Source organism: Tympanuchus pallidicinctus, unplaced genomic scaffold, assembly GCF_026119805.1.
Source record: "Tympanuchus pallidicinctus isolate F22 unplaced genomic scaffold, pur_lepc_1.0 scaffold4, whole genome shotgun sequence".
In the NCBI taxonomy this organism is placed as follows: domain Eukaryota; kingdom Metazoa; phylum Chordata; class Aves; order Galliformes; family Phasianidae; genus Tympanuchus; species Tympanuchus pallidicinctus.
In genome coordinates, this window is record NW_026294758.1 from 39,585,078 (window position 1) to 39,611,222 (window position 26,145).

The following is a 26,145-nucleotide window of genomic DNA, read 5'->3' on the forward strand; positions in this document are numbered from 1 at the left end:
CATCACTCATGGGCACACTGCATAACATTAGGGCTCATGTATTCTGTGACCTGATTCTCTTTCATCAAGTGTGCCTTTTCCTTGCTTCAGACTTTCACTCTGGTCTCTGAGACCTGACATTCCTGAAGGTCAATCATGATGGTAAAGACTGAGGCAAAGAAGGTATTTAGTACCTCAGCCGTACAATCTACTAGGTACCCTGGACTCTCATTTCATTCAGCAGTGGGCCCATGCCACCTTGTTGTCTGATGTACTTGTAAAAGCCTCTACTTTGCACTTTGAGATCTCTAGCCAGAATCAATTCTATCTGAGGTTCAGCATTCCTAATTGCTTCCCCATATGCTCACAAAGTATCTCTGTATTCTTCCTAGGTTACCCATCCTTACTTCCACTCTCTCCATGCTTCCTTTTTGTATGAGGGCTGCTACAGAAAGAATGACTCCTAGTTTATTACACTGGACTGTGACATCAAAGGCAGATATTGTTGGCATGGCAGTGGAGGTTGAAACCCCTCCCCAACAATCCATTATATTTTGACATACAGCAGCAGTGAGTGAGGCAGTCTGACAAAACAGTATCTGATGTGGAAGCGCAAATGAAGCAAAGAGATGCAACTGAATTCCTCCAGGCTGACAAAACTGCACCCACTGACATTCACTGACGCAGTGGATGTTGGCACAGGAAGATAGAGAATTGTATGTTCCAGCAGTGGCAACAGTGACATGAAAGACAAGGCACATTTCAGACAGCCATGCAGATTTTTATGAACACAGCATGTAGGCTCTCGTGCACTGCTGGCAAAGATGTATAACTAACGCTACGTATAACCAACAACTATGTTGGAAAATAGTGTTTTGTAGCTGAGAATTTGCTCTGACAGTGTTCTGCTGTTTGTATCTGCTGTATTTATAATATAATATGTGCATGTTAGCCAGCTTTCTTGGGCTCCTTTTCCTCCCCCCAGTGCCTTATTCCATAGGACACTAACAAGTAGATCCTTGAAAAGGCCCAAGTCTGCCCTCTCAAAGCACTGTGAACTTGCTACTTGCCATCTTTTCTCCCCTAAGTATCCTGAACTCCACTACTCTTTGTAATCAAGCTGCCTTTGACCTTCATACCACCAAGATTCCTTGCGTACCAAGATGAGTATTACCAAGATAGAAAGCTTTGGTAACTAAGTAAATCAGTGCAATGACTTCTCAGTGGAATCCTATGATACTATAAAAGGAAAGTACTTAGGATATTTTTATATGGCATTTTAACTACTACTCCCTTTCTAAGCATCCTCTTGGTCTACCTATATCTGACACCTAAGTACTGGTTACGTTTTTAGGTTAAAAGCACATTACAATAATAACAACTGTATACTGGCTTCCTATTAAAACTGTTCCTATTTCATGTATAGGATTGTTTCCTACCTATCGTATTTCACAGCAATTTTTGATTCCAGCTGTTTCCTTCTGCTTCCCCTCTCCAACAGCTCCTTCTTCTGTTGCCGTAGCTCATTGTCCCTGCATTCCAGATGCTTCTGTTTCTCACACAATGTCATTAACTGCTTATCTAATGACTGTAATACATGCTTGATACTCTGAAATAAGAGAAAACACATTAGTATTCTTACCATAAACCTATTACACAGATACATGCAAACTGGCTACATATACTGCACAACAGTAGCTGATATCATACGTAACTAAAGTAAATTCCTACCTGCTGCTGATTTTCCAGCTGTCTTCTTTCATCTGTACCCACAGAATAATTGAGAAACTGAGCTGGTCTAAGACACACATTAGTAGAAAAGGTTAATTTTGTATACATGGATATTCTAATGGTATATTTTTCTTCTGCTGTGTAAATTTGCTTAAGTTTAGTTTCTTTTATGACCTAAAAAAAAAAAAGAAAGAAAAAAACCCACAAAAATTTTAATCATACCGAAGTGTTATTTAAGGCAATGTTTTCAGAGAGAGGAATAAACTAGCTAAAATCTAAAGTAAAGAAGATCAACTCATGCAAAATTCTGATTTGTTAGCAAGCCTTTGTTAACAAGCCATCATATAATTTGATCAGTCAGCAAAGAAGTGCTAGGATATCACAACATAGCCTATGTTACCACTACCAATTAAACATCTTCCGATTATTCTGACACATAGACTGCTTCTAATATATTACATTTTTTTTACATACTTCTCTAGCAATGTTATATAAATGTGCCTTGATAAAGCCTGTTAATATTTGTATACTTGTGTATTTATTCACTCCATCGTAAACAAGGCTCATTCTGTAACTGCATGAAAATTTAGCTGGTATACCTGAAAAGCAAAAGCATGTAAGAAATAGAGGATAGGGTGAGCTGTAAAGCATCAATTTCAGTTAAGAAAACATCTGTGTGAAAACGTTTGAGGTATAAAAGTATTTGAATTACTGATCTTAAATTACTCACATTGAACAGGATACAACAAATAACCAAATGTTTATCATAATGTAAGGCAATGCAGTATTTAAAAAGCATGAAGTATTTAGAAAATCAGTAATAGCAAAGACTCCATGAGACAAAATAAATTTGACCACTTTTTTTTTTTTTCTTCAGACTATATAAAAAAGCACCTGAAACATTGTTTATTTGGTTTCTAGACAATGAAAATCATTTATTTTCCTTTACCTTACAGCCACATCACAGTTGACAATATTTTTGTATAACACCTTTTCTATGTGCTCAGCTCTACTAAAAATAATGTGCTTTTAAACTAAAACTTTATCTGAGACACATGAAACAAAATCAGAAGTAATAAAAGCAGAAAGAAGAAGAACTTCTCACAGCTTGACAGAATATGCTAAGAGCAACACATTATAAATACTGGCTTAGCTCTGCCCTCCTATCAGCTATTTTCTTACTCACTCTTCATGGAGCTCTGGAAAGGACAGAGAATATACAGAGTAAATCTGAATGGCCTATAAAATGTAATTTACAGACCTATAATACAGGTATCTGTTTCATCAGGCAATAAGCAGGAAGATGGAAGAACTGCCATTCTAAAAAAAATAGAGTGCTCAGAAAAAGGTTTTCACTTAAGACTCTCTGCAATTTTACCTTCTTCCTCATTCTCAAAGCATGAGAAACAAAAAAGTAGGACCAACAGCTATCATGACGAAAAAATATTTGTTATTCATTTAAAAAGTTTATTCCATGAGGTTATCAAAAATGCAACTCTCATGTTCTCAGCTCAAGGAAGTGCTCTTCTACTTGGAGAGTTCATTTGTTGTAAAAAGGTACAAAACAGATATCAAGTAAGGACTAAAGCTGAAAACAGTCATGTATGTTACCTATTATAATCCATCAACGATAAGCTTGGAAGACTACATGAAAGAGTAAAGTAGGGAAATGATTCTCTGTTGGAACTCTTAGCTTGTATCTAAGAATTCAAAAGCTTTTTATGATATTCATCGTTATCAATTTTATCTGAAATTATAAACCAGTAGTGGCCATAATCTGAACATCTGATGTAGAAAAATCATGAAGCAGCTTCCTAATCATTGCTTTAAACATTTCATGGGGCAGGGTGACTTGAATGGGACCCAGGTGAAACTCATTTAACTTTCTGGAAAGTCGTAAGTGGACTGGATTTGTTATGTCTTGCAGCATGTTTGTGTAACACAAACCATTCTCACTTCTGAACTCCAAATAGAAAGAAAATCCACATCATCTTGCCAAAGAATTTCAGAAGTAAGTCTGTAGTTGACAGCTGTTTTTGTGCTATTCAGTACATCTCACCCTTTCAATCATGTTTCTGGTCTTCTCAGTTCCCACAGGGACTTCATGAACATGATACTGGGAGCAAAGGTAGCTCATCACAGGAAGAGGAGCATCAAACAACTCTCGTAAATATGAGAAGAATCCATATCGGCTGAAGAAGGGAAAGAAAAAGAAAAAAAGCAAGCATCACAAAATCTGGAGAACAAGTAAGGTGAAGTCAGTGAAGGGTCAGAAAAGTCCCACTAACCCTGAACTGAACTGGTAAGAATTCAATTTGCATGGAAAATACCAAGATCACAGAACAACAGAATGGCTTCAGATGGAAGGGTCGTTAACGATCACCCATTTCCAGCCACGTTATCTGGGGCAGGGCCGCCATCTGCCATATCAGGCTACCTGGGGCTCATCCAACCTGGCCTTGACCACCTCCAGGAATGGGACCATCCACAGGTTTTCTGGGCTACCGGCTCCACAGCCTTCACTAAAGACGTTCCTCATAACATCTAACTGAAATTTCCCTTCTTTTACTTTAAAACTGTTCCCTTTTGTTCTATTACTATTAGACAGTCGAAAAAGTCATTCTCCATTTTTTTATAAGTTCTCTTTATATACTGAATGAAGCTGCAACAAAAGCCTGAATAACGGCTACAATAAGGTCTCCCCAGAACTTGGCGGAGCAAGCCAAGCTTCCTCAGCCTTTCTTCGTAAGAGAAGGTAATACATAGCAAATACATGGAAACATTACATTTAGAACCCTTCCCACCAAAATAATCTGATACGTACTGTATTTCTTCAATAGGTGTTGATGGTAAGGTTTCAGCACACGATTTATCAGGTGCACACACAGCATTCACTCTCAGTTTCTGACGATCACGCAACTAAACACAGATTATATTACTTAGTCAAAACAAGCAGAAAAAATTACTATATGAAGATCATGTATTATTCTGAAGAATTCTGACTTATTTTAAAGTAACTGACTAATTTTAAACTGATTTAACTTATGGAAGAGCCCACAAAAATCTACTCCTCTTCAGGCAGGACTGAAATCTCCAAAAGCTTATCTCTGTACACAGAAATACAATGCATTAGTAATAAAAGAACTGTTCAAATTTTAGAGCAAGGTGCTCAATCTTAATAGCTAAGCTGGGTGCCAATCTGTACAGATGTAATAAGAAGCCCTCTCCTCCTGGCTCCATTCTGCACGTACATCCATTTTGCACAGACAATGGCAGATAACAGGCATAAGGCTGTAAAAAGCTTCTCATCTTAATGGAACAGAGATGATTGAGTACACACATGAAAGACCAGCTCAGCTGGTTAAAGTAACCCAGAACCTCAAATAACAACTCACTTATGTAAAAATGACTAGCTTCTGAGAAGGATGTACATGCCTTCAAAAATTGCTAAATTGTTTATCATTAATCAAAGTACTCTAAGGAGAGCAGCTGAGAAGCACTATGATAGTTAATGTCCTGTCCTGTGGTTTTTTTCTATTTCATCTGGCTCTCAATGGGAGCAATTACCCCACCACTCCAGGAATGAGCAGCATTAGGAAAATAATTAGCCTGATTTGTTACTTGGACCATTGCCTTCTCAAGAAAGATGTACTCTCACCCATTTCGACAAGAGGCACTAGAAATCCTTGGTACTGCATTAGCAGCATTCTGCTCTTTCCATTTCCTTGTACTAAGTACTTTTTCCCCCTCCTCAATGATTACAACCTTGTCAAAGAAGACAAAAGCTTTTTCTAGCAATAAATATTTTCCTAGCACTCCTGCAACCCTCCACCTGGCCCAGGCTTTGAAAAATATTACTTATTATTTACTCCAGACAGAAGTCTTTGAACACTCCGTTTAAGCTTTTCTACTGATCTAACCAAACAAAAAACAATAAATACAGACTTATCATCCCTCTACTAATTTGAGAAGTGTATAATCAAACAAAGTTTATGTTATGTTTTGACAGTTTCCAGACAGAATGTGTTGAAAAAGGACCTCAACTGAAGAGCTGCTGCAACCAGCAGAAAAAGTAGATGGATTTTACTATCCAACATGGTACACAGAGGAAAGCTGACATATTTTCCGCTAAAGGCTCCAGATCCTGAATTTAATCATGCTGGGAAACACATATGGAGTTTCATGCCTCTCCTTTCTTCACGCTCCAGACTAACTGAAGTGTCCAGATGTCTTCAAGGGTATGTCAAGCTAAAAAAACCACACTGCTGCTTTATGTAGCTACAACTAAAATGGTAGTAAACTCCAAAGTACGTGGCTACTAAATCAATATTTCATCAGTTTTTAAAATTAATGCCTACTTGCCTCCACAAGAAACAGTTCCATATCTTCTTGACTCTCAAAAACGAAAGCCTTCATGTCATTGGTTGAAATATGATTTTCAACATATTTGGCATGCTTATTGTCTTTGACATTGATCTGCTCATATGAAAAAAAAAAGGAAAAGGTAATAATGATTTAACACAATTAACAATCCTTCCCCTGCACACTATAGTCAGATGATATCCAACAATTATGATTGTTAATGAAAATAAAGTCAACATTTAAACACATGTCTTCTAAGGCATACTCCCAATCTTTATGCAGTCAGTTCTCTCTGGAGGGAATCTACACTACACCAGATGCACAGGCAGCGGAAGCAGGAACGGTAATCTGGGAAGATTATAAGGATGCTGCTAGGCTGCGTAGGGCATGGTGTCCAGAAAGTCAAGGCCCAACTGGAACTAAACTTGACAAGGGGATCAAAGAAGTATAGGAAAGGCTTCTATAGGTAATTCAACTGGAAAAGGAAAGTCCAGGAGGTCACACCTCCCTCATGTGTAATAAAGGCAGCCTTTTAACAACAAACAAGGAGAAACTTTAGTCTTCACTGTAAACTGCTCTAAACACAGTCCTTGAGTAGATGGTCCAGGAGATAGGAACTAGGGAAGAAAAGCCCCTCCCACTGCAAGCAAAGATCAGGTTCGTGATCACCTGGGGAACCTGAACATCTGTAAGTCTATGGGTCCTGATGAGATGCATCCCAGAGTCCTGAGTGAACTGGCTGACACAGACACCAAGCCAAACTTAATGGTACCTGAAAAAGTCATGGCAGTCAGAGGAAGTTCCCGGAAAAAAGGCAGTATCACACCCATTTTTAAAAAGGTTAGGAAGAATGACTCAGGGAACTACCAACCTCTTAGCCTCTCCTCTATGCTGGGGAAGATCATGCAGAGGATCCTCCTGGAAGCTATGCTAAGGCATAAGGAAGAGACTGAGGCAATATGGGACAATCAGCATGACTTCACCAAGAGTAAGTGCTGCCTGACCAACCTTGTGGCTTTCAATGATGGCATAACTGCATCAGCAAGCAAGGGAAGAGACACCTGGATTTCAACAAGGCCTTTGGCACAGTCCCCAACAACATCCTTCTCTCCGAATAGGAAAGATGGATTTGATGGATGGTTTGATGGACAAGGAATCGAGTGCATAATCATACCCACAGGATAGTGGTCAATGGCTCAATGTCCAAATGAACATCGGTGACAAGTGGTGTCCCTGTCAGTACAGGGTGTCAGTACAGGGACTAATGAATTTTAATATCCTCATCAATGACATTGACAATGGAATCAAGTTTGTAGACGACAGCAAAATGTGTGGTGCAGTCGACAGGTCCAAGGGACAGGATGCCACCCAGAGAGAGCTAATCAGGCTGAGCAATGGGCCCTGTTGAACTTCATAAGGTTCAACAAATCCAAGTGCAAAGGCTTGGCAGCTAGGTTGTGGCAACTCCCACTATCAGTTAAGGGACAAAAGAACATAGCATAGCTCTGCCAAAAAGGATGTGGGGGTACCAGTGGATGGCAAGATGTATGAGACAGCAACATGCCCTCGTAGCCCAGAAGCCAACTGTATCCTGGGCTGCATCAAAAGAAGCACAGTCAGCAGGTCAAGGGAGATGATTCTGCCCTTTTACACTGACAAGACCTCACCTGGATTACAGACTGAATCCAGATGTGGAGTACAGGAGAGATAACCTGTTACAGAGTGACCAGAGGAGACACACAGAAACGCACAAGAGATGGACCACCTTCCCACTGAGAAGAGGCTGAGAGAGTCGGGGCTGTTCAGTCTGGAGAAGAAGTGGCTCCAGAGAAATCCAATAGCAGCCTTTCAGCATCTGAAGTCTAAAAGGTGGCCTACAAGAAAGAAGTGGACAAGCTTTTTAGCAGAGCCTGCTGTAAGAGGACAAGGGGAAATTATGTCAAATTAAAAGACCGAAGATTTGGATTGGATCAGGAAGAAAGGTCTTGCAGTACAGACGGCGAGACTCTGGAACAGGTTGCCAGAGAGGTGGTTCAACAAGACCAAGTGCTCAGTCCTGTTCTTTGGCCACAACAACCCCAGGCAACACTACAGGTTTTGGGTAGAGTAGCTGGAAGACAGTGTTGAGGAAAAAGAACTGGGAGTGTTCATTGATGCTCGGCTGAACATGAGCCATCACTGTGCTTAGGTGACCAAGGTCAACGGCGTCCTGGCTTGTATCAGAAATAGGGGTCATCTCTCTCTACTCAGCTCTAGTGAGGCCACACCCCAAATACTGTGTTCTGTTTCAGGCCCCCCACTGACAAAAAAGGGTTAGAAGGGTTGTAAGGAGGATCCGGGGAACTACAGGCCTGTTAACCTGACCTCAGTGCCAGGGAAGGTTATGGAGCAGACTGTCTTGAGGGAGATCATGTGACATGTGTGGGACAAGCAGGGAATTAGGCCTAGCCAGCATCAGTTCATGAAGGGCAGGTCCTGCTTGACCAAACTGATCTCCTTCTATGACCTAGTTCTACAATCTACTCATCTGGTAGACGAGGGAAAGGCTGTTGATGTAGTCTACCTAGACTTCAGCAAAGCCATTGGCACTGTCTCCCACAGCATTCTCCTGCAGAAGCTGGCAGCCCGTGGCTTGGACAGATACGCTCTTGGCTGGATTAGGAAATGGCTGGAAGGCTGGGCCCAGAAAGTGGTGGTGAATGGAGCTAAATCCAGCTGGTGACCGGTGACAAGTGGTGTTCCCCAGGGGTTGGTGCTGGGGCCTGTCCTCTTCCATATCTTTATTGATGACCTGGAAGAGGGCATTGAGTGCACTCTCAGTAGGTTTGCGGATGACACCAAGTTGGCTGGAAGTGTGGATTTGCCTGGGGGTGGCGAGGCCATACAGAGGGATCTGGACAGGCTGGATGGCTGAGCTGAAGCCAGTGGGATGAGGCTCAACAGGATCAAATGCCGGGTCCTGCGCTTTGGCCACAACAACCCCAGGCGACGCTACAGGCGTGGGGCAGAGTGGGAAGACTGCGTAGAGTAAATGGACCTGGGGGTATTGATTGATGCTCGGCTGAACATGAGCCAGCAGTGTGCCCAGGTGGCCAGGAAGGCCAATGGCATCCTGAACCACATCAGAAACAGCGTTGCAAGCAGGAATGGGGAAGTGATTGTGCCCCTGTACTCAGCTCCGGTAGCGGCCTCACTCTGACGGTGAGGCCACACATTGAGTACTGTGTCCAGTTGTGGGCCCCTCGCTGCAAGAAAGACACTGAGGCACTGGAGTGGGTTCAAAGAAGGGCAACAGGGCTGGTGAGGGCTCTGGAGCACAGTCCTTATGAAGAGAGGCTGAAGGAGCTGGGAATGTTCAGTCTGGAGAAGAGGCAGCTCAGGGGACACCTTATTGCTCTCTATAACTACCTGAAGGGAGGTTGTAGTGAGCTGGGGATTGGCCTCTTCTCTCATGTAACTGGTGATAAGAGTAGAAGGAATGGCGTCACACTGCGCCAGGGGAGATGTAGGCTGGATGTTAGGAAATACTATTTTTCTAAAGGAGTGGTCAGGCACTGGAATGGGCTGCCCAGGGAGGTAGTGGAGTCACCGACCCTGGAGATGTTCAAGGAATGTTTGGATTTTGTGTTGAGTGATATGGTTTAGTGAGAACTATTAGTGATTGGTGGATGGTTGGACTGGATGATCTTGTAGGTCTTTTCCAACCTTGGTGTTTCTGTGATTCTGTGAAGAAAGACATCGAGGCCCTGAAGCGTGTCCAGAAAAGCGCAACAAATCTGAAGAGAGGTCTGGAGAACAAGTTTTAAAAGGAATGACTGAGGGAACTGGGATTGCTTAGTCTGGAGAAGAGGAGGCTTGGAGAGACCTCATTGTTCTACAACTTTCTGAAAAGAGGTTGTGATGAGCAGGTGGTCAGTCTGTTCTCCTGCATAACTAGTGACAGGACTACAGAGAATGGCCTCAAGTTGCACCAGAGGAAATTTGAACTGGATATTAGGAAAAATTTCTTCTACAAAAGAGTGGTCAGGTGCTCCAACAGCCTGCCAGAGAAAGGTAGTTGAGCCACTGTGCCTGGAGGTGTTCAAGAAACATTCAGAAGTGGTGCTAAGGATATGGTTTAGTGGGAAAGGATGGTAGGAGGACGGTTGGATGAGATGATCTAGGTCTTATCCAACCTTGGTGATTCTATGTGGTGGATGTCTTATCTCTGGAGACATTCCAAAGGTCAGGCTGGATCAGGCTTTCAGCAACTTGATCTAACTGTAGATATCCCTATTCATTGCGGGGGGAGTTGGACCAGACGACGTTTACAGGTGCCTTCCAACTTAAACAATTATATGATTCATTGAAACACTGGCCTGGCAAAGAGCACACTCAGGACCCTGGAATTCAGAAGAGCAAAATTCTAACTGCGTAAGGAATTACTGGATGGGATCCCCTGGGAAACTCATCAAGGACAAAGGAACAGAACAGAGCTGGCAGCTACATAAGGATACTTTTTCGACAGCACAAGAACTTTCCATATCCCAGCATAAGAAATCAAGTAAGAGAGGCAGGAAACCAACTAACCAAGGACCTGATGGTTAAACTGAGCAGGCAGTATAAGCATGGATAAGCAGCCTAAAAAGAATACAGGGATGTGGTCCAGACACATAGAGATAGAATTAGGAAAGTCAAGGCAAGATTGAACTGAACTTGGCAAGAGACGTGAAAACAAAAAAGGGTTCTACAGGTATGTTGGTCAGAAGAGGCAGGCCAAGGAGAGTGTACCTTCTCTGATATACAAGAAGGGAGAATTACCTTCAGCAGGCATGGATGAAGACCAACGTACTGAAGTTCTTTTCCTTGCCCTTTTTTGGTAATTAGCCTTCCCATGTCTCTCATGTCCCCAAAACCTCTAACTGGGGCTGGCAGAGCAAGATTCCTCCCACTCTCAGAGAAGAACAAGTTCAAGACCACATCGTACACACTGTACAATCCTGTAGGACATGCATCCCAAGATATTGACACTGTCTCCCACAGTATCCCTCTAGTGAAGCTCAGGAATTGTGGGATAGGTATGTGGACAGTTTCACTCAAGAGGGAAGAACTTCTCTACTTAAGATTGTGACAGAGCACTGGAACAAGCTGCCCAGAGAAGTTGTGGAGTCTCCTTTTCTGGAAAGATTCAAAACCCACCAGGAAGCTTTTCTGTGCAACGTATGGTAGGAAACCTGCTTAAGAGGTGAGTTGGACTTGATTTCCAGAAGTCTCTTCCGATCCTGTGAAGGAACTAGTATACATGGTTGCCAAGCCACTCTCCATCAAATCTGAAAAGGCACAGCTGTCAGAGTTAGTCCATGGTGATTGGAAAATGAGAAACATCACTCCCATATTAAAGAGAGAAAGAAAGACTCAAGTAACTACATATCAGTGAGCCTGGGAAGATAATAGAACAAACCTTCCTGAAAAGAATAATGAGACAAATGCAAGAAGAGGAGATGATCCAACACAGCCAGCACAGCTTCGTCAAGGAAAGATGATGTGCCTCACCAATCTAGTGGCAGCTTTCAATGGTAGGATGATGGCATCAATGAAGTCAACTGATGTCACCTTCCTGGACTTCTGCAATGCCTTTGACACAGTCCTACACCACATCCTTATCTCTAAATCAGAAAGACATGGATTTTAAGGCTTGACTTTTAGGCAGATAAGGAATTAGTCCAATGGGTGCAGCCATAAGGTTGTAGTCAAATGGCTCCACGTCCAGGTCGAAGCTGGCCACAAGTGGTATCCCTCAGGGGTCTGTCTTGAGACCAGTGCTCTTAAACACCTTAATCAAGGACCTAGACGGTGGAATCAAGTGCACTCTCAGCAAGATTGCAGATAACACTAAGCTGACTGGTGCAGCTGCTATAACAGAAGGAAGCAGTGCAGCCTGCTACAACAGAAGGAAGCAGTACCATCCACAGGGAACTGGACAAGCTTGAAAAATGGGCTCATGTCAAACTAACCAGGTTCAACCAGGCTGGCTTGAGGTGCTTCAACTGGGTCATGATCATCTCAGATACGTGTACAGACTAGGAGAAGAACTCACTGAAAGCAGCCCTGTAGAGAAGAATTTGGGGGGTTCTGGCAGACAAAAAGCTGGACAGGAGCCAGCAGTGTGCACTTGCAGGCCCAAAGACCAACTGAATTCTTGGATGAATCAAAGGCCAGTAGTGCAAGACGTGATTTTGTTCTGCCCTCATGAGGCTCCACCCAGAGCAGCATCCTGGTATGGGGCCCCCAGTACAAGGCAGACGTGGACTTGGTGGAACAGGTCCAGAGGAAGGCCACGAACACAATCAGAGGGCAGGAGCACCTCCCCTACTAAGAAAGGCTGAAGGTATCTGGGCTTGTTCAGCCTGGGGAGATACCTCCAGGGATACCTCATTGTGACCTTCCAGCACCAAAAGTGAGGTTATAAAATAGAGAGAATGACATTTTACATGGCCTGATAGTGATGGGACAAAAGAGAACAGTCTTAAACTAAAAGAAGGGAGACTTTAGGTTAGATGTTAGAAGGAAGTTTTTTACTCAGAGTAGAATAGCCTTCCCACAGAGAGGATGTGGACACCCCATCCCTGTAGGTACTCAAGAGCAGAGAGGGAAGCTTCTTATAGTATTAACATTTCATTCAGGTATAATTCTGCCGTAACTCACAAGTATTAAAGATTTAATGTCTAAATAAACAAAGACAAAAATCACAAAGAATTACATAATTAAGTAAGTTTAAGACAGAATCACACAGAACCACACAACTTAATAATCTCAATATGGCCACAGGCTGGGCAACATATCAGCAGTTCAAAAACTAGACTATATAGACAGATGAGTCTATACCATATCACAGAACACACATTCAGACATTACCGGATGTTAAACAGGTTAACAAGCCCATGAAGTAAAAGTAAGGGCCATGTAATTATGTTATTTGCAAAAATAATGTGACAAGATCTTACTGAAAGAATTTGAAGATCAGGTACCAACAAGAGGGAATTACTGTGATTTTTCTTATTTTCTACTAAGTAAAAGCCATTTTGAATACCTTTAACGCATACAAAAAGCAGAAGAACTGGCATACAAATACTCACTATTCAATACATTCAGACTGTAACAATATACTACTAAAATAAGTTGGGAATTCAGAAACAGAGGTGAAGAATGCAGTGGGTTTCCTCATCTTCTTGACATTTCAAGAAATTCAAGATTGCTGATAAACAGGTGAGGGAATGCAGAAGAAAACCATTAGGATCTTTCAAAACTTAGTCCTTCCATTTTTATCTAACACCACATCTGTCAAAACGACACACTAGGAATAGATACTTCCTCTGCCTGTAGCTGGTTTTGAAAGACAATATGAACAGCTTAAGAGTGCAATGTTATGTTTCAACATCTGCTGAGCAGGTTGTTCTATAAGATGACTACTACTATACTTTTAAAGACGACACTGAAATCTAAGTATTTGAATGTACACTGGAAGAAATCTGCAGTGGGAATCTCAGAAGAGGATCTCTTAGTGGGGGGTAGGAGGAAAGGAATCAACTCACGCTACTCAAAAGTTGACTATTATTAAATTGCAGAGTGAAAAGTACAAGTAGTTCATAATATTAGTGTACACTGAATGTAACTGGCACTTTAAGGCATTTTGAAAGTTCTGAAGTCATTCTTAAAGCCTCACCAGGATAAAGAAATAGAAATTGTATAAATTAAATATGAATAGTTTAGTGAAATACACAAATTTTCTTACTGTAAGCATCATAGGTTCACAAACTTCTTTTTTGAACTTGTGTTTGTTCTTTCTTAGCCACATAAGAGCAGAGTGCGTGTCTCGGAATCTCCTTTGAAGAGCCTCTTCCTTCATTTTAATTATATTATTAAGTTGTCCAATGCGATCAATTATTCCTGTAATTTAAAACAGTTCTTAAACAGTACACATTACAATTAGTATTATCCAATACTTATTGACTATGTAACTACAGCAATAAGGCTGTCAGGAAATCGTGAGAAATAAAAGTTTATCTTCCCACTAATTCTAAAGGAATCTGAAGAATTACTCAAGCTTACATTCTAGAATAAAATGACTTCTTCAAAGCATAAGGAAATGTGTGGTAGCACACTATTTAGTTCAAGAACACAGGAATTCAGCTCCTGGCTCCACAAGGACCACTCAAAATTCAAACCTTATGTCTGAGTGCTTATCAAACTCCAGTAGGTTCAGTACCATAAGCACTTCCCTCTTCCAGTGCCTGATAACTCTATGGTGAAGAACCTTCTTCTAATACTCTGCTCTGATTGTCTCATGATAGTGCTTTGTGCTATTCCCTTGGGTCCTGTCACTGTCACCAGAGAGAAGAAATCCGTGTATGCCCCTCAAATCCTCTCGCAAGGAAGCTGCAGGCTGCCATAAGGCCTTCCCTCAGTCTCCTCTTCTCTGGGCTAAACAAACCAAGTGACCTTCGTGACTCTTCATACATCTTGCCTTCTAGATCCTTCATCATCTTTGTAACATTTATTTGGGCACTAATAATTTTATGTCCTTAATGCTTTACCTTCATATTTAGAAACAGTAATACTGGAAAGAGGCAATGGGACTAGCAACATGAAATTTCTGAGTATTATTTCATGTTTGCAGAGAAATGAATGTGTCACAGTAGACTAAGAAAGCATTTGCTACTGATAAAAAAAAGAGATTAAATGCCTTCTAGGCCCCTTGAAGTAAAATACATAGTCTCTCCCTACGCAATTTGAAAGGAGTTTACTATTATTAAGATTAGTCCAAGTTTGTCTAAAAAGGACAAGCTAGCATATATATACTGTCAAATATATAATTTTAAGCATAATTTTAACCATATCCTCAAAGCAAACTTTTTTCATCTTGCAAGTACACACACCCTCACTGACAAATATCCACTTGTTCTTCCTAATTTTAAAAATTTTTGTGTTACTTTTAATAAATCAGACAAGAGGACTAATCATGTAATGCATTCTACAATGAAGGCTTGGTGTAACATCTCAAATTACTACAGCAGAACAATAAGCAGATTTTAAAGTCTTTAAAATCCCTAAAATACATCATAAGAAAAAAAAATAACAGCATATCACTTACTTTCATTTTCCCTCTCTTGGTTTCTTTTCTCTGTTGTTACATCACCAATATCACTGTCAATATTTGCCCTTTCTTCCTGTACATGTTTCAGCTCATTGTTAACAGTATCAATTTGTGGCTGAAGATTCTCACAGTCTGTCACTGTATTAAGTTCATTGTTCCATTCATCTATCATCTTATAAGCGTTTAGTATTTTCTTTTTTCTGTCCGCTTCTTCATCTTTTTTCATCCTGAGAGCTTGATTAATTTCTGAAATCTAAGAATTTTGAATATTTTCAACATTAAGGGAATTCAGTATACAAATATGACAAACAGTATGACAAATAACTCATCTACCAGTGAGATAGTTATTAAATACAGATGTAACCATACATTTAAACTGTAAGAATACATTCTAGTTCCAGTAGCCCTATGGCAGTTTAAAAGCTGATAAGATTTTATTAATACATGGAAATCATTGAGCAAAGCTAAAATAAAAACTTTTAATAATTCTTTTAAAGTCTCTTTAATTCTACACAAATGGAAGTTTAAAGCATAACACCCTCCTTAACATATCTGAAAGCCTAGATAGCATAAAGCCTACAACACGAAACTTGAACTACACAGTCGATGCCTGAGCACTTAAATGAAGAACAGTAATTCCCCTTTACAAAAGATCTTTGCTTCCTCTTGATGTACTTAGTTAAAGAGAGAATAACCCTAGACTCTCACAATGTATACTTGAGGGACTGTTTAATGCTGCGTGCACTACTGTATTACAGAGTCTGTAGCTTCTCAAGAATAACCTGTAATGCATATATAAACATATATACAATCCATTCTGAAAGTTTTTAGATTGAACTGACTTTATGTAGCATACACCTGTTAAATAGTTACAAATACTGACTAATCGATGTCTGATTCTCAGATGTGTTTTACTGCTATATTTAAGGACTAGCATTCTACCTGAATACAGCACGTACCATAGCCACTAATTAATTAATAAATAAGCAAAAATACCACCACAATTACGGTGACAAACATCAAGACTCTTACTTGCTTATCTTTCATCTCCAGTGCATCTTGCTTTTCTTTATATTTTTGAGAAACATCTTTGATTTCATCAGCCTGCATAGAAGATATTTAAATTAGATAGTAATAAAAAAGTAGAATGCTTAATTATGTATAAATACAATATTCTTTTAAATTTGATTCATTTTTGAAAACAGAACTACAAGTGAATGTATATGACTGAGAAAGGCAAACTCACCAGTTTCTTATTCTAACTTATATCTGAAACATCTACACTTTCAGCAATTTGTACAGAACTGAGTATTGGCATATAATCTGTTCCTAACTATGCAGAATCTGATACAATCTACAAATTCAGGCATGACAGAAGAAGCCTCTCAACCTAAAAAATTCCACCTGTGACGTAAAAAGTGTAACTTTCAATTTAGAAAAAGAGTCCAGTTCTTGCTGTTTAAGGATGTGACTTTATCAAGGAAAGTTTATACTTTGAACCAAATCTTAAAAGAGCAGGAAAGGCTTCAGTTACAAGCTCAAGACAGCCAAAACAGTTTGTAAAAGTCATCCTAACTCTGAAGTCCGCCATACTAATGATATAGCCTACAAAACCAGCATTACAAATTGCTGACTAATGGACAGGACAAGACAAAACAGTTGTAAGGGACCCAAAACTATTGTCAAGTACAAGTGCCTTACCACTTCAGAGCTAAGCAGAAGTTAAAGGAAGTTAAGGAAGACATTATTCCAACACCCTTATTGAAGACTGACAGGCCTGGGGCATCAATCACCTTTTTAGGAAGCCCATTCTGAAGTTTGACCACTCTCATGGTAAAGAGACATTTTCCTAATGTCTAATCCAAATCTCTCCTGGCACAGCTTTGTGTCATTCCTGTGCATCCTATCTCCAAGGAATTCCCAGGGGCAGAGCCTGGCACCTTCCCCTGCTTCTCCCATTTAGGCAGCTGCAGCAAGTCATGATGTCACTGATGCCACCTTTCAGCTTCCTCTTCTCAAGACTGGACACCTGAATTCATTATGGGTCATGCCTTCCAGGTCTTTTACCAGCTTTGGTGTCCTCTGGAGGCTTTTAAGTACCTTTTTTACATTACAGAGCCCAGAACTGGACACAGTACCTCAAAGTGAGGCCACATCCATGCAGCAGAATCATCTCTTTTAACCAGCTGGCAATGCTGTGTTTAAGGCACCCCAAAATGTGTTTTGCTTTCTTGACTATAAGGCTACACTACTGGCTCATGTCAGCACAGATGCCCTTCTGCTGGGTTGCGCTCCAGACACTTATGTACTTCTGTCTGGCACACCTGTAATCCAGGTGCTCCAATCTGCTCTAAAGGATGCCATAAATGACAGTACCCAAGACTTTACTAAAATACTGCAAGATTAGAGTCACTCCCTGTAAGAGATTATTTTTTTTATGTCATTGTCTCAAAGCTTGCTGGGGACACATGAACAAGTCCAGGCAAGTCCTGAGCAAAGGTTGTGAAATTCTTTCTCTGGAGAACTTTGATGGACAAGTCCTGGGCAAGGGCTGTGAAATCCTTTGTCTGGGGGACACAGATGGACAAGGCCAGGGGCAAGGAGAGAGAGATGAGCTGCAGCTAAATAGCTGTGAAGTGCTCCTTTGTGTGGACCTATCTCGGGACGATGGCCATCTCAGGGGGTACTCAATGACTCTTGCTCAAGGCCCACCCTTGTCACATAGGCAGGAGAACAAGGAGGATAAAAGAGGAACTGAAAACCATGAGGATAGGATTTCTGACAACAGATTCCTTATGAAGAAGAACAGAGGATTACTGACTATCAGATTCCTCACGAAGTGATGCCTGCATGTTGACATATTCCCCTGGGCCTGCTGCCTGAGCGCTGCTGCTTCCTCTGGGATTGGCTCCGCGACTGCTACTTGCCTGCTGCTCCTCCCCCCCCCCCCCCCCCTCCATCTCATCTCCCTCCTATAAATTGGATCGAGACACTCCCATCCTTTCATTCACTAGCCGAGTGATGTTACTATAGAGGGGATCAAATTTTTAAGCCAGGACTTTCCCTTCATGAGCCCATGCTGACTACATCTGATAATTACTTTGTTATTTAAGTGCCTTTTAATGGCACTCCACAACTTCACCAGGTGCAAACGTTAGACCAACAAACAGTTTCCTAGATCTATTTATGTAGTAAATGGGTATAGCTTCCAGTCAGAGGGAACCTCCCCAGATTCCTAAGAATCCTCTGGTAAATCGTTGAGGGAGGTCCAGCTACAACTTCCACTAACTCCACCCGTACTCTGGAGTGAATTCTGTCAGGTGCTGATGTAGGCACCACTGTCACCAGAGCATTAGAACAATTTAGGTTAGTAGAAACTTCTGGAAGTCATCTAGTCAGGATAGTATTATTTCATCAGGTTATTAAGACACTTGCCTGAGTCCTGAAAGCCTCCAGTGATAGACCCCATTACTTCTTTGGACAATCTCTTTCAGTATTAAAAAGCCCACGTGGTAATTACACTCTTCTCAATACCTAACCAGAACTTCCTGCACACCAAATTGCATCTGTTAACTTTTTTTTGTTTGTTTGTTTTTTGTTTTAACAAAAAGAGTAGGAGAAGGCCCATAATCTTTTTGTCTCAAAATGCTACCTGGGAAGCATAACAAGAGGGAAAGAAATAAGCGTGGCAACCTTCTGACATCTTACAGTGTCTCACTGTCATATTACATAACTTCAGTTGTCACTAAAATTAACAGGTTTAAAACATTATCACTTTTTCAAAAGTATTCAGAAAAAGCTACTAATTGCAAGTCATATTAAAAAAAAAACAAATGGCATTATAATCACACACGTTACGCTTTCACTACATATTTATCTTCTTCCCTGAATGAGTAAGGCAGGAGAGAAAGCCTGAGTAAATTACAGTGCAGGCATAATCACAGCATTCCCACTGGAAGGAATATCCTCCTACAATTCAAGTCACACTGGAAAGCTTCAATAGAGAGCACATAGAGATAATTGTGCAGAATCTTTCGCCTCTTACAAGCTAAAAGGTCACACAACTTAGAGGCCCTGACTCTGCTGCTGTTTGCATGGAGGCAAGATGGAACAACACACCTTATAGTAGGAATTCACTACAGTACAGTTCTGATTCCACAATGCTCTCTCTAAAGATCTCAAGTATCACTCTGAAGATGAATACCTCTTTCAGGAAACTGATAAGAAAACATTCATAAAACAATTCTGAAGCCCCTAAAACTCCGAGCATTATTCAAGGAACAATATAATATATATAAATTTTTAGTCATCATTATAATTTCAGTTGTCACATTTATATATGCCGACTTAATAGAACAGATTAACAACTGTACTCGTGTTTATAGTTTTCATGGTACAACCATAACACTCTGCTTTGTAGTATCAAATATTGTCAAAAATCGCAAAGCAATTGGTGCCAAAACTATTCCAGTATTCTCCCAATTTTATCATCATTTTCATTCAAAATGGGAGGATGCAATTTTCTTCAGAACCCACACGTCTCATAAGCCCGAAGCAGACAGTGTGACTCATTTTTCAATCTAACCGATTTATTGCAAGGTGTTAACACAGTGACAACAGAAATAGCCATTCTCTCCAGGTACAGTAATTTCTTCCAAAGTTTAACTCCCTTTACTTTTACACTCCTCCTTCCAGGCAAAATTTATAATGCTGGGCCTGGCTTTTCGCAAACAAAATGCAAGCAACACATAACAACAAGGCAGTTTATCTCTGTTATCATATATTCTCAAGCCAAGAATAACCTCTCCACAACCAGCAAGGATTACAAGTATTTGGTAACACATAAGCCTCAGCCAAAGGGCTTAAAAACCATCAAGCTCCCTACAGGTCTGTGTCCAAAACAGGGAAAACTTCAGATGTTAAACTGCTTTCTCTTAATGCCCATTTGAAAGTTTGTTTAAAAAAATAATAATAATAATAATCAGGCAAAATTGAAGTTATACTGCTTTTATAATAAAAATTATTTACTAATCAACTCATCCTGGTTTACAGCATAATTATCTCTGAAATTACCTCCTAACAGCACAGCAACAAAGAGCATACTTCCAATGAACTTATTTCCACAAACAAACAAAAAAGGTATGTGGGAGTTTCAACAGACTAGAAAGACCTACTGGTGCAGAAGTCCAAGGAGTATGTGCATAACTTTAACGTAACTTCTAATAATGTCAAATAAAGTCTACCTGCATTAATGGGCAGCTATTTATCTCAACGGTGTCTCTTAATTGAACAATATGATAGGAAGATACACATTTAAATGAAACCTCTTCTTAACTTGTCTGTTGTCATACTGATGTTGAAGGCATAACTAGACATACAATAGATTTCCCTCTATTGTGCCTCTCAGCACAATCTAGGACTCTGCAGGGGCTCTGAAGATGGCATGCTAATCATCCAAGTTAGACTTGGGTGCACCATTCAACATCAGGGAAAATTCTGGTTTTGGAAATGCTGTATCATAATGATATGTAGAGTACTACAACACAGTCAAAATACTGGAAAGTAAGCACTGAAAAGCACTACTAGAACATCTCAGTAAAACTTCTATGAGTTGCTTATTGCAAATGTCACATCTGCCCTTCTTCACAACTTTTTGGCTTCTAGAATACTGAAAAACAAAAACACGTAATTTATTCTCTAAATCCAAACAGAATACCACTCCAGCATAAAGCTCACTTTGTAAATGTTTAGAGTTTGATACTTCACAAGTTCAGATACAGCACTGAAACAAATCTACTTAACAGTTAGTCATAAAAGGGTGTAAGCCAATTAGGAAGCACATCTCCCCAGCTTTACTTACATAGTTCTGCAGCAAAGAGCCTATAGTAAGTACGCTCTCTTCAAGTTAAAACTGAAAGGTTCACTATTTTGTCATAGGTTTCTGATATGGAACCTAACTTCTAAATGAGAAGAGACCAATATTTTTACAAATTTTGGCAGCCATGGTTTGCAGCAGAATTCCTTCTAGTTTTAAACAGATCAGCATAACATTTAATTAAAAATATTAATATAAATGTGACTAAAGCATAGCAAGATAAAAGCAGGCCACAAAAACAAAGCTTATCACTTCACAGGAATTTAAGTCCTTACAGTGTAATAAAAATAATCATGATTACCAACTGTTAAATTTCCCCTAAGAAAAAGCACTTACTCATTAAAAAAAAAATTACAAACAAAAAATCCCACAACAAAAACAATACACACACACACACACTACCACCACCACCACCAACCTGATGAGGTTGAATATGAGCAAGTATAAACTCCTACACCTAAAGAAGAATGGCTGCATGTGTCAGAATAGGTTAGGTGCTAACATGACCTTCTAGAAAGGAGCTCTGCAAAGGACTTAGGGGTCCTGCTGGATGATAAGTTGCCCATAAGCCAGCAGCATGCCCTTGCAGCCAAGAAGGGGCCAATGGCATTCTAGCGTGCATTACAAAGAATGCGGCCAGCAGGTCCACGGCAGGTGATCCTCACCCTCTACTCTGTCGCGAAGGCACACCTTCAGTACCGGATCTAGTTCTGCTCTCCCCAGTTCAACAAAGGCAGCAACCTTCTAGAGGGTCCAGCAGAAAGCCAGAGAAATACTGAGGGGCCTGGAACATCCTCCATACAAGGAAGAGAGATCTGGGACTTCAGCCTTGAGAAGGGATCACATCAGTGCCTTATCTAAAGTGCAGGAGACAAGTGATGGGGTTAGGTTTGTTTCAGTGGTACCCAGGGACAGGAATAGTGGCAGCGGGCACAGAAAGTTTCATTCAAACATGAGGAAGAACATCTTTACTTTGACTGTGACAGAGCACTGGAACAAGCTGCCTACAGAGGTGTTGGAGTCTCCTTTTCTGGAGATATTCAGAACTCAACAGAAAGCTTTTCTGTGCAACACCGGATGGAACCTACTTTAGCAGTCAGTTGGAATAGATGATCCCCAGCAGTCCCTTCCAACACTTACAATTCTGCTTTTCTGTGAAATGCCACTGAAGTTTCAGACTCTGACTCTATGTGTGCTTCATTAGAGAAGGTGCCATAGGTGCCTTTACAAGTCTTTGATCTCATCAGTCACCTTCAAATACAACTGCGGCGAACAGTCTCATATTACTAGTTAACTTTGGTTAGTAAAAATTAAAAATTTTTACTGCCTACACATATAATCACGTCTGCAGACTGATTGGGTACTTGATAGTTAAGTCCTGCTTTGAATAACTACCTTACTATTTGTAGTATAAAAATTGCAATTTTCCTGATCCCTAAAAAGAAAAGCTACCCAAAAATTAGACACTGATGTAAAGCATAGGCAGGCCAGCCATTTAAATTCTCTGCATAACAATATCACAACTGGCGGAAGAACTACTGTCTACTAAAAATATTATACCCTACTTATGCAATGAAGGCTAAACACTAGAGAAAAGCTGTTAGACCAGGAATTTGGCCTAAATTATCCACCAAACTGGCCACATTTTTAGAAGATATAAAGAACATCCACAAGTAAAGTATAGATCAGCTGAAAACACACATCAGATTTAATATCTTAGGGAAGCACAATATCCCTGAAGATTCTGAAGGAAAAACACAAAGCATGCCTGTTCTTGTAATGCCAAGAGTGGACGCTTAAGGTTTCTTATGAAATGCATTCCTTACACTTCACTGCTTTATAGGAACAGATGTTCAAAAGGCAGAACCAACACCAAGAGCACTTCAAAAAATTATTCTAAAACATATTATGGCACACTAGGAAGAAAGATTCTACTTTTTTACACTTTACAAAGCTGAATAAAGGACACCTGAGTACTTTAACTGAGAGCTTAAAATACTTACCGTATTTCTGATCTTCATATTCAGACTGTTATAAGATTCTTCAAGTTCTCGTATTTTTTTTGTCAGTGGAGATTGCATTTCCTTCAGATTCTTCAGTTCTTCCTTGGCCTGGTCTCTCCTTTGTTTTACATCCTCATGTTGCTGACGAACAGTTTCATATTCCTTGGAGGAGTTGCAAGTAATAAAGATTTTTGTTCTTCCATTCTAACAATGCTTCAAAATTTTAAGTAACTGAACAGAAGTTTTAAGAGAAATATCTCTTTTATAGGCTACAGCTAGGGTGACTACTCTAGTAATCCTCCCGTTATTTATTGATCACTATCACTACTATATCACTATATATTTATTGATCACTATGACCAAAAGATACAGAGATCATCTCATCTTCAATGAGCAGCATGCACATTTAATGGTTCTCAGGTGACAGATAATAGCAGAAGAAATCCGCTTGAAACAACTCTTCCTCTAAATTCATCCAGGATAAACGCAAAAAAGGTAATTATTTAGCCCGTCTACATTTGGAGCATTAATTAGGCTGAAGTTCTTAAGCTACGAAGCAAATAACCACAGAAAACTTTAGGAGAAAGAAAAGGATGGAACAACTAGATTAGAGCTAGTACCATATAACATTGCAGTAAACACAAATAAGGCAGAGGAAAGAGAGAGAGAGAGAAAGAAAACTTCACAAAGCAGACAAGGAAAAAAATGAAAACAAAAAAAGAAAAACCCAAAAAGTTTCCACCTTCAACTACAAATGTCAAAGAAGTCAATATATAAGGTGTCCAACCTATGTGCAAGAAGCATTCCAGAGAAAAAATGGAAATCAATGCAACTATAAAAAATGCTACTACTAAGAAACTGGGAATTTTGGGAAAGAAGTTAAGGTTGAGTCATTATTAGAAACTAGTTTATTTTTTCATATTACATCTTCTGGAAAAAATAAATAATAAAAAAAAACGTGGTCCAATGATTGTTATATGTTTACAAGAGAAGAAGAGATACTCAGAGGAGAAAAGGAGAAGGAAGAGATATGCACAAGTAGGATAACAGAGGAGGAAAAAAGTGCGCTGGATTTGACAGGCACGAAGAAAGCCTCTGGTCCACTGCATATGCCCTTATTACTCTAAGCTTTGAAACAAAACAGAAGAATAGAATACAAGCTCCATCTGTAAGAACTAACTCTGCATTATCTACCACTAGATGGGACTTACATGGCAACACTTGGTAGGTGGGAACTGTAGTGGTGGCCTCTGCGTGCAGAGCCCAGATCGGAGCCAGCTCCAGCTGCTCCAAAAGGGACCCACTGCTGGCCAGAGCTGAGCCATGACCAACACTGGGTGTGTCTCAGAGAGAGCAGACTGAAGAAAGGCAAAAAACTGCCATGCAACAGCAGCTGGGGGAAAGGAGTAAAAAACTATGGGAGAAACAGACATACAACCTCCAACATCAGTGCACAAGGAGGGCAGGAGGTACACCAGGTGTGGAACATAAGTTTCCAGCAGCTCAGGAGAGGTCCATGGACCAGCAGGCTGTCCAGGAGAGATCCAGGAGCAGCAGGCTGTCCCTCTGCAGGGTGGTGCAGATCTCCACACGCAGACTGTGAAGGAGCCCACAGTACAGCAGTGAATGTGGCCTGAAGGATGCTGCAGCATAAGAAGAGCCCCAGAAGAAGCAGGCCCCAGGGGTATGGAGCTACTGCCCATGGTAGAGCAGGAGATACAGGGAAGCTGGTGCACATGGGGACTTGTGGTGTTGCAGTACAGTCCTAAAAGATGGGCCCCATAGTAGGGAGCCATGCTGGAGCAGCACTTGGAGAGCTGCATCCTGTGGGAAGCCCAGAAAGGATTAGTTTGGGAAGGATGGCATTCCATGGGACAGACCCCATGTGAACAGGGGAAGGGAGTGACCACAGAGGATGTGACAGCAGAGATGAAGAGTTACAAGCCCCCATTCCACATTCCTTTGTGCTGCTAGGAGAAGGGGCTGAAAAGCCAGTTTCGGTTTGCTTTTAGCTTCTCACTGCTGTAGTCTGTAGCAGTAGGCAGTACATTATGTGAAACTCCCTTATGCTGAGCCTGTTTTGCCAGAACCTGTTGAGCAATCTTTGTCTTTACTTTAATTCTTCTGAGGGGGAAATTCAAGAACGTGTGACCAAGCTTAGCTGCCCATCGGTGTGATACTACCACAGTCATCACTTCCTCTTAGTTATTTAATCTATTTGTAAACATACATGATTAATTAAAAAAAAAAAAAAAAATCTATTCAGGCTATTTCTTTTTCACAATACCTATTTCTATACATACGAAACATATTTCAAGAAAGCTACTGTAACCTAATCTAACACTAATCCCTTTAACACAGCACAGTTCCAGCATTGCTGTATTAGAAAAACTACGGCAGGTAAGAGAATCACTGAGTATAAAATGAAAACGTACCACCCAAGGTCTTTTTCTCTGAAGCATATCAATCAGGTCTAGATGGCGCTTGCATTCATGGTATCTATCAACATCCTGTTTGTATCGTTCAGCCCGCTGTTTCATTTTTTCCAAAGAGTTGACTTTGTCTTTGCATACATTCTGCAAGAACACACATTTTCATATTTTGTAGTATCTACTCCATGCAAAAACATTTCAGAAGTCATCTATACCTCACCTGAACATTAACTATGCCAAAATTTAACAGTAGAGGACAATTTAGTATAGCAGTAATTATAGGGAAAGAATACAATCGGAATAGTTGTGCAGCTTTTTCAAGTAGCTTCATTAAATGCTTCCTGTGAAAACAAATATAAGTTAAAACTGAAGAAAACCTTTTAAAATTTATTGAAGTTTCCTAATGCATTTCACCCCTACAAGCTGATTCTGCTAAACACAAGTAGTGAAAATACTTCTGAAAGATCTCACGGAGATTAATAACAGAAATACTAAGATTGTTATTTTGAAGCACTGTGTGTGAATGGAAGTGCACATGTGCGTGCATAAACATTAGGAGTGGAACTAAAGATTAGGAGAACCACCTGTACTGACAACAACAGCCACTTTCCAGAACATATCATTCCAAGA

General features: G+C 40.4%; 1 protein-coding gene across 2 annotated transcripts in view; it reads right to left on the minus strand.

The window, feature by feature from the left end:
- The window catches only part of SMC5 (structural maintenance of chromosomes 5), a 61,403-nt gene that overhangs the window by 21,981 nt on the left and 13,277 nt on the right, over nt 1-26,145 (minus strand). For both annotated transcript variants that reach the window (XM_052700728.1, XM_052700729.1), the window contains exons 6-15: nt 25,519-25,659; nt 23,084-23,245; nt 16,238-16,309; nt 15,203-15,458; nt 13,844-13,998; nt 6,073-6,186; nt 4,535-4,629; nt 3,770-3,902; nt 1,711-1,884; nt 1,419-1,588 (exon numbers count right to left, since the gene is read on the minus strand). In XM_052700728.1, the coding sequence (XP_052556688.1) occupies nt 1,419-1,588; nt 1,711-1,884; nt 3,770-3,902; nt 4,535-4,629; nt 6,073-6,186; nt 13,844-13,998; nt 15,203-15,458; nt 16,238-16,309; nt 23,084-23,245; nt 25,519-25,659 (1,472 nt within the window). The remainder of the gene's footprint in view (nt 1-1,418; nt 1,589-1,710; nt 1,885-3,769; nt 3,903-4,534; nt 4,630-6,072; nt 6,187-13,843; nt 13,999-15,202; nt 15,459-16,237; nt 16,310-23,083; nt 23,246-25,518; nt 25,660-26,145) is intronic.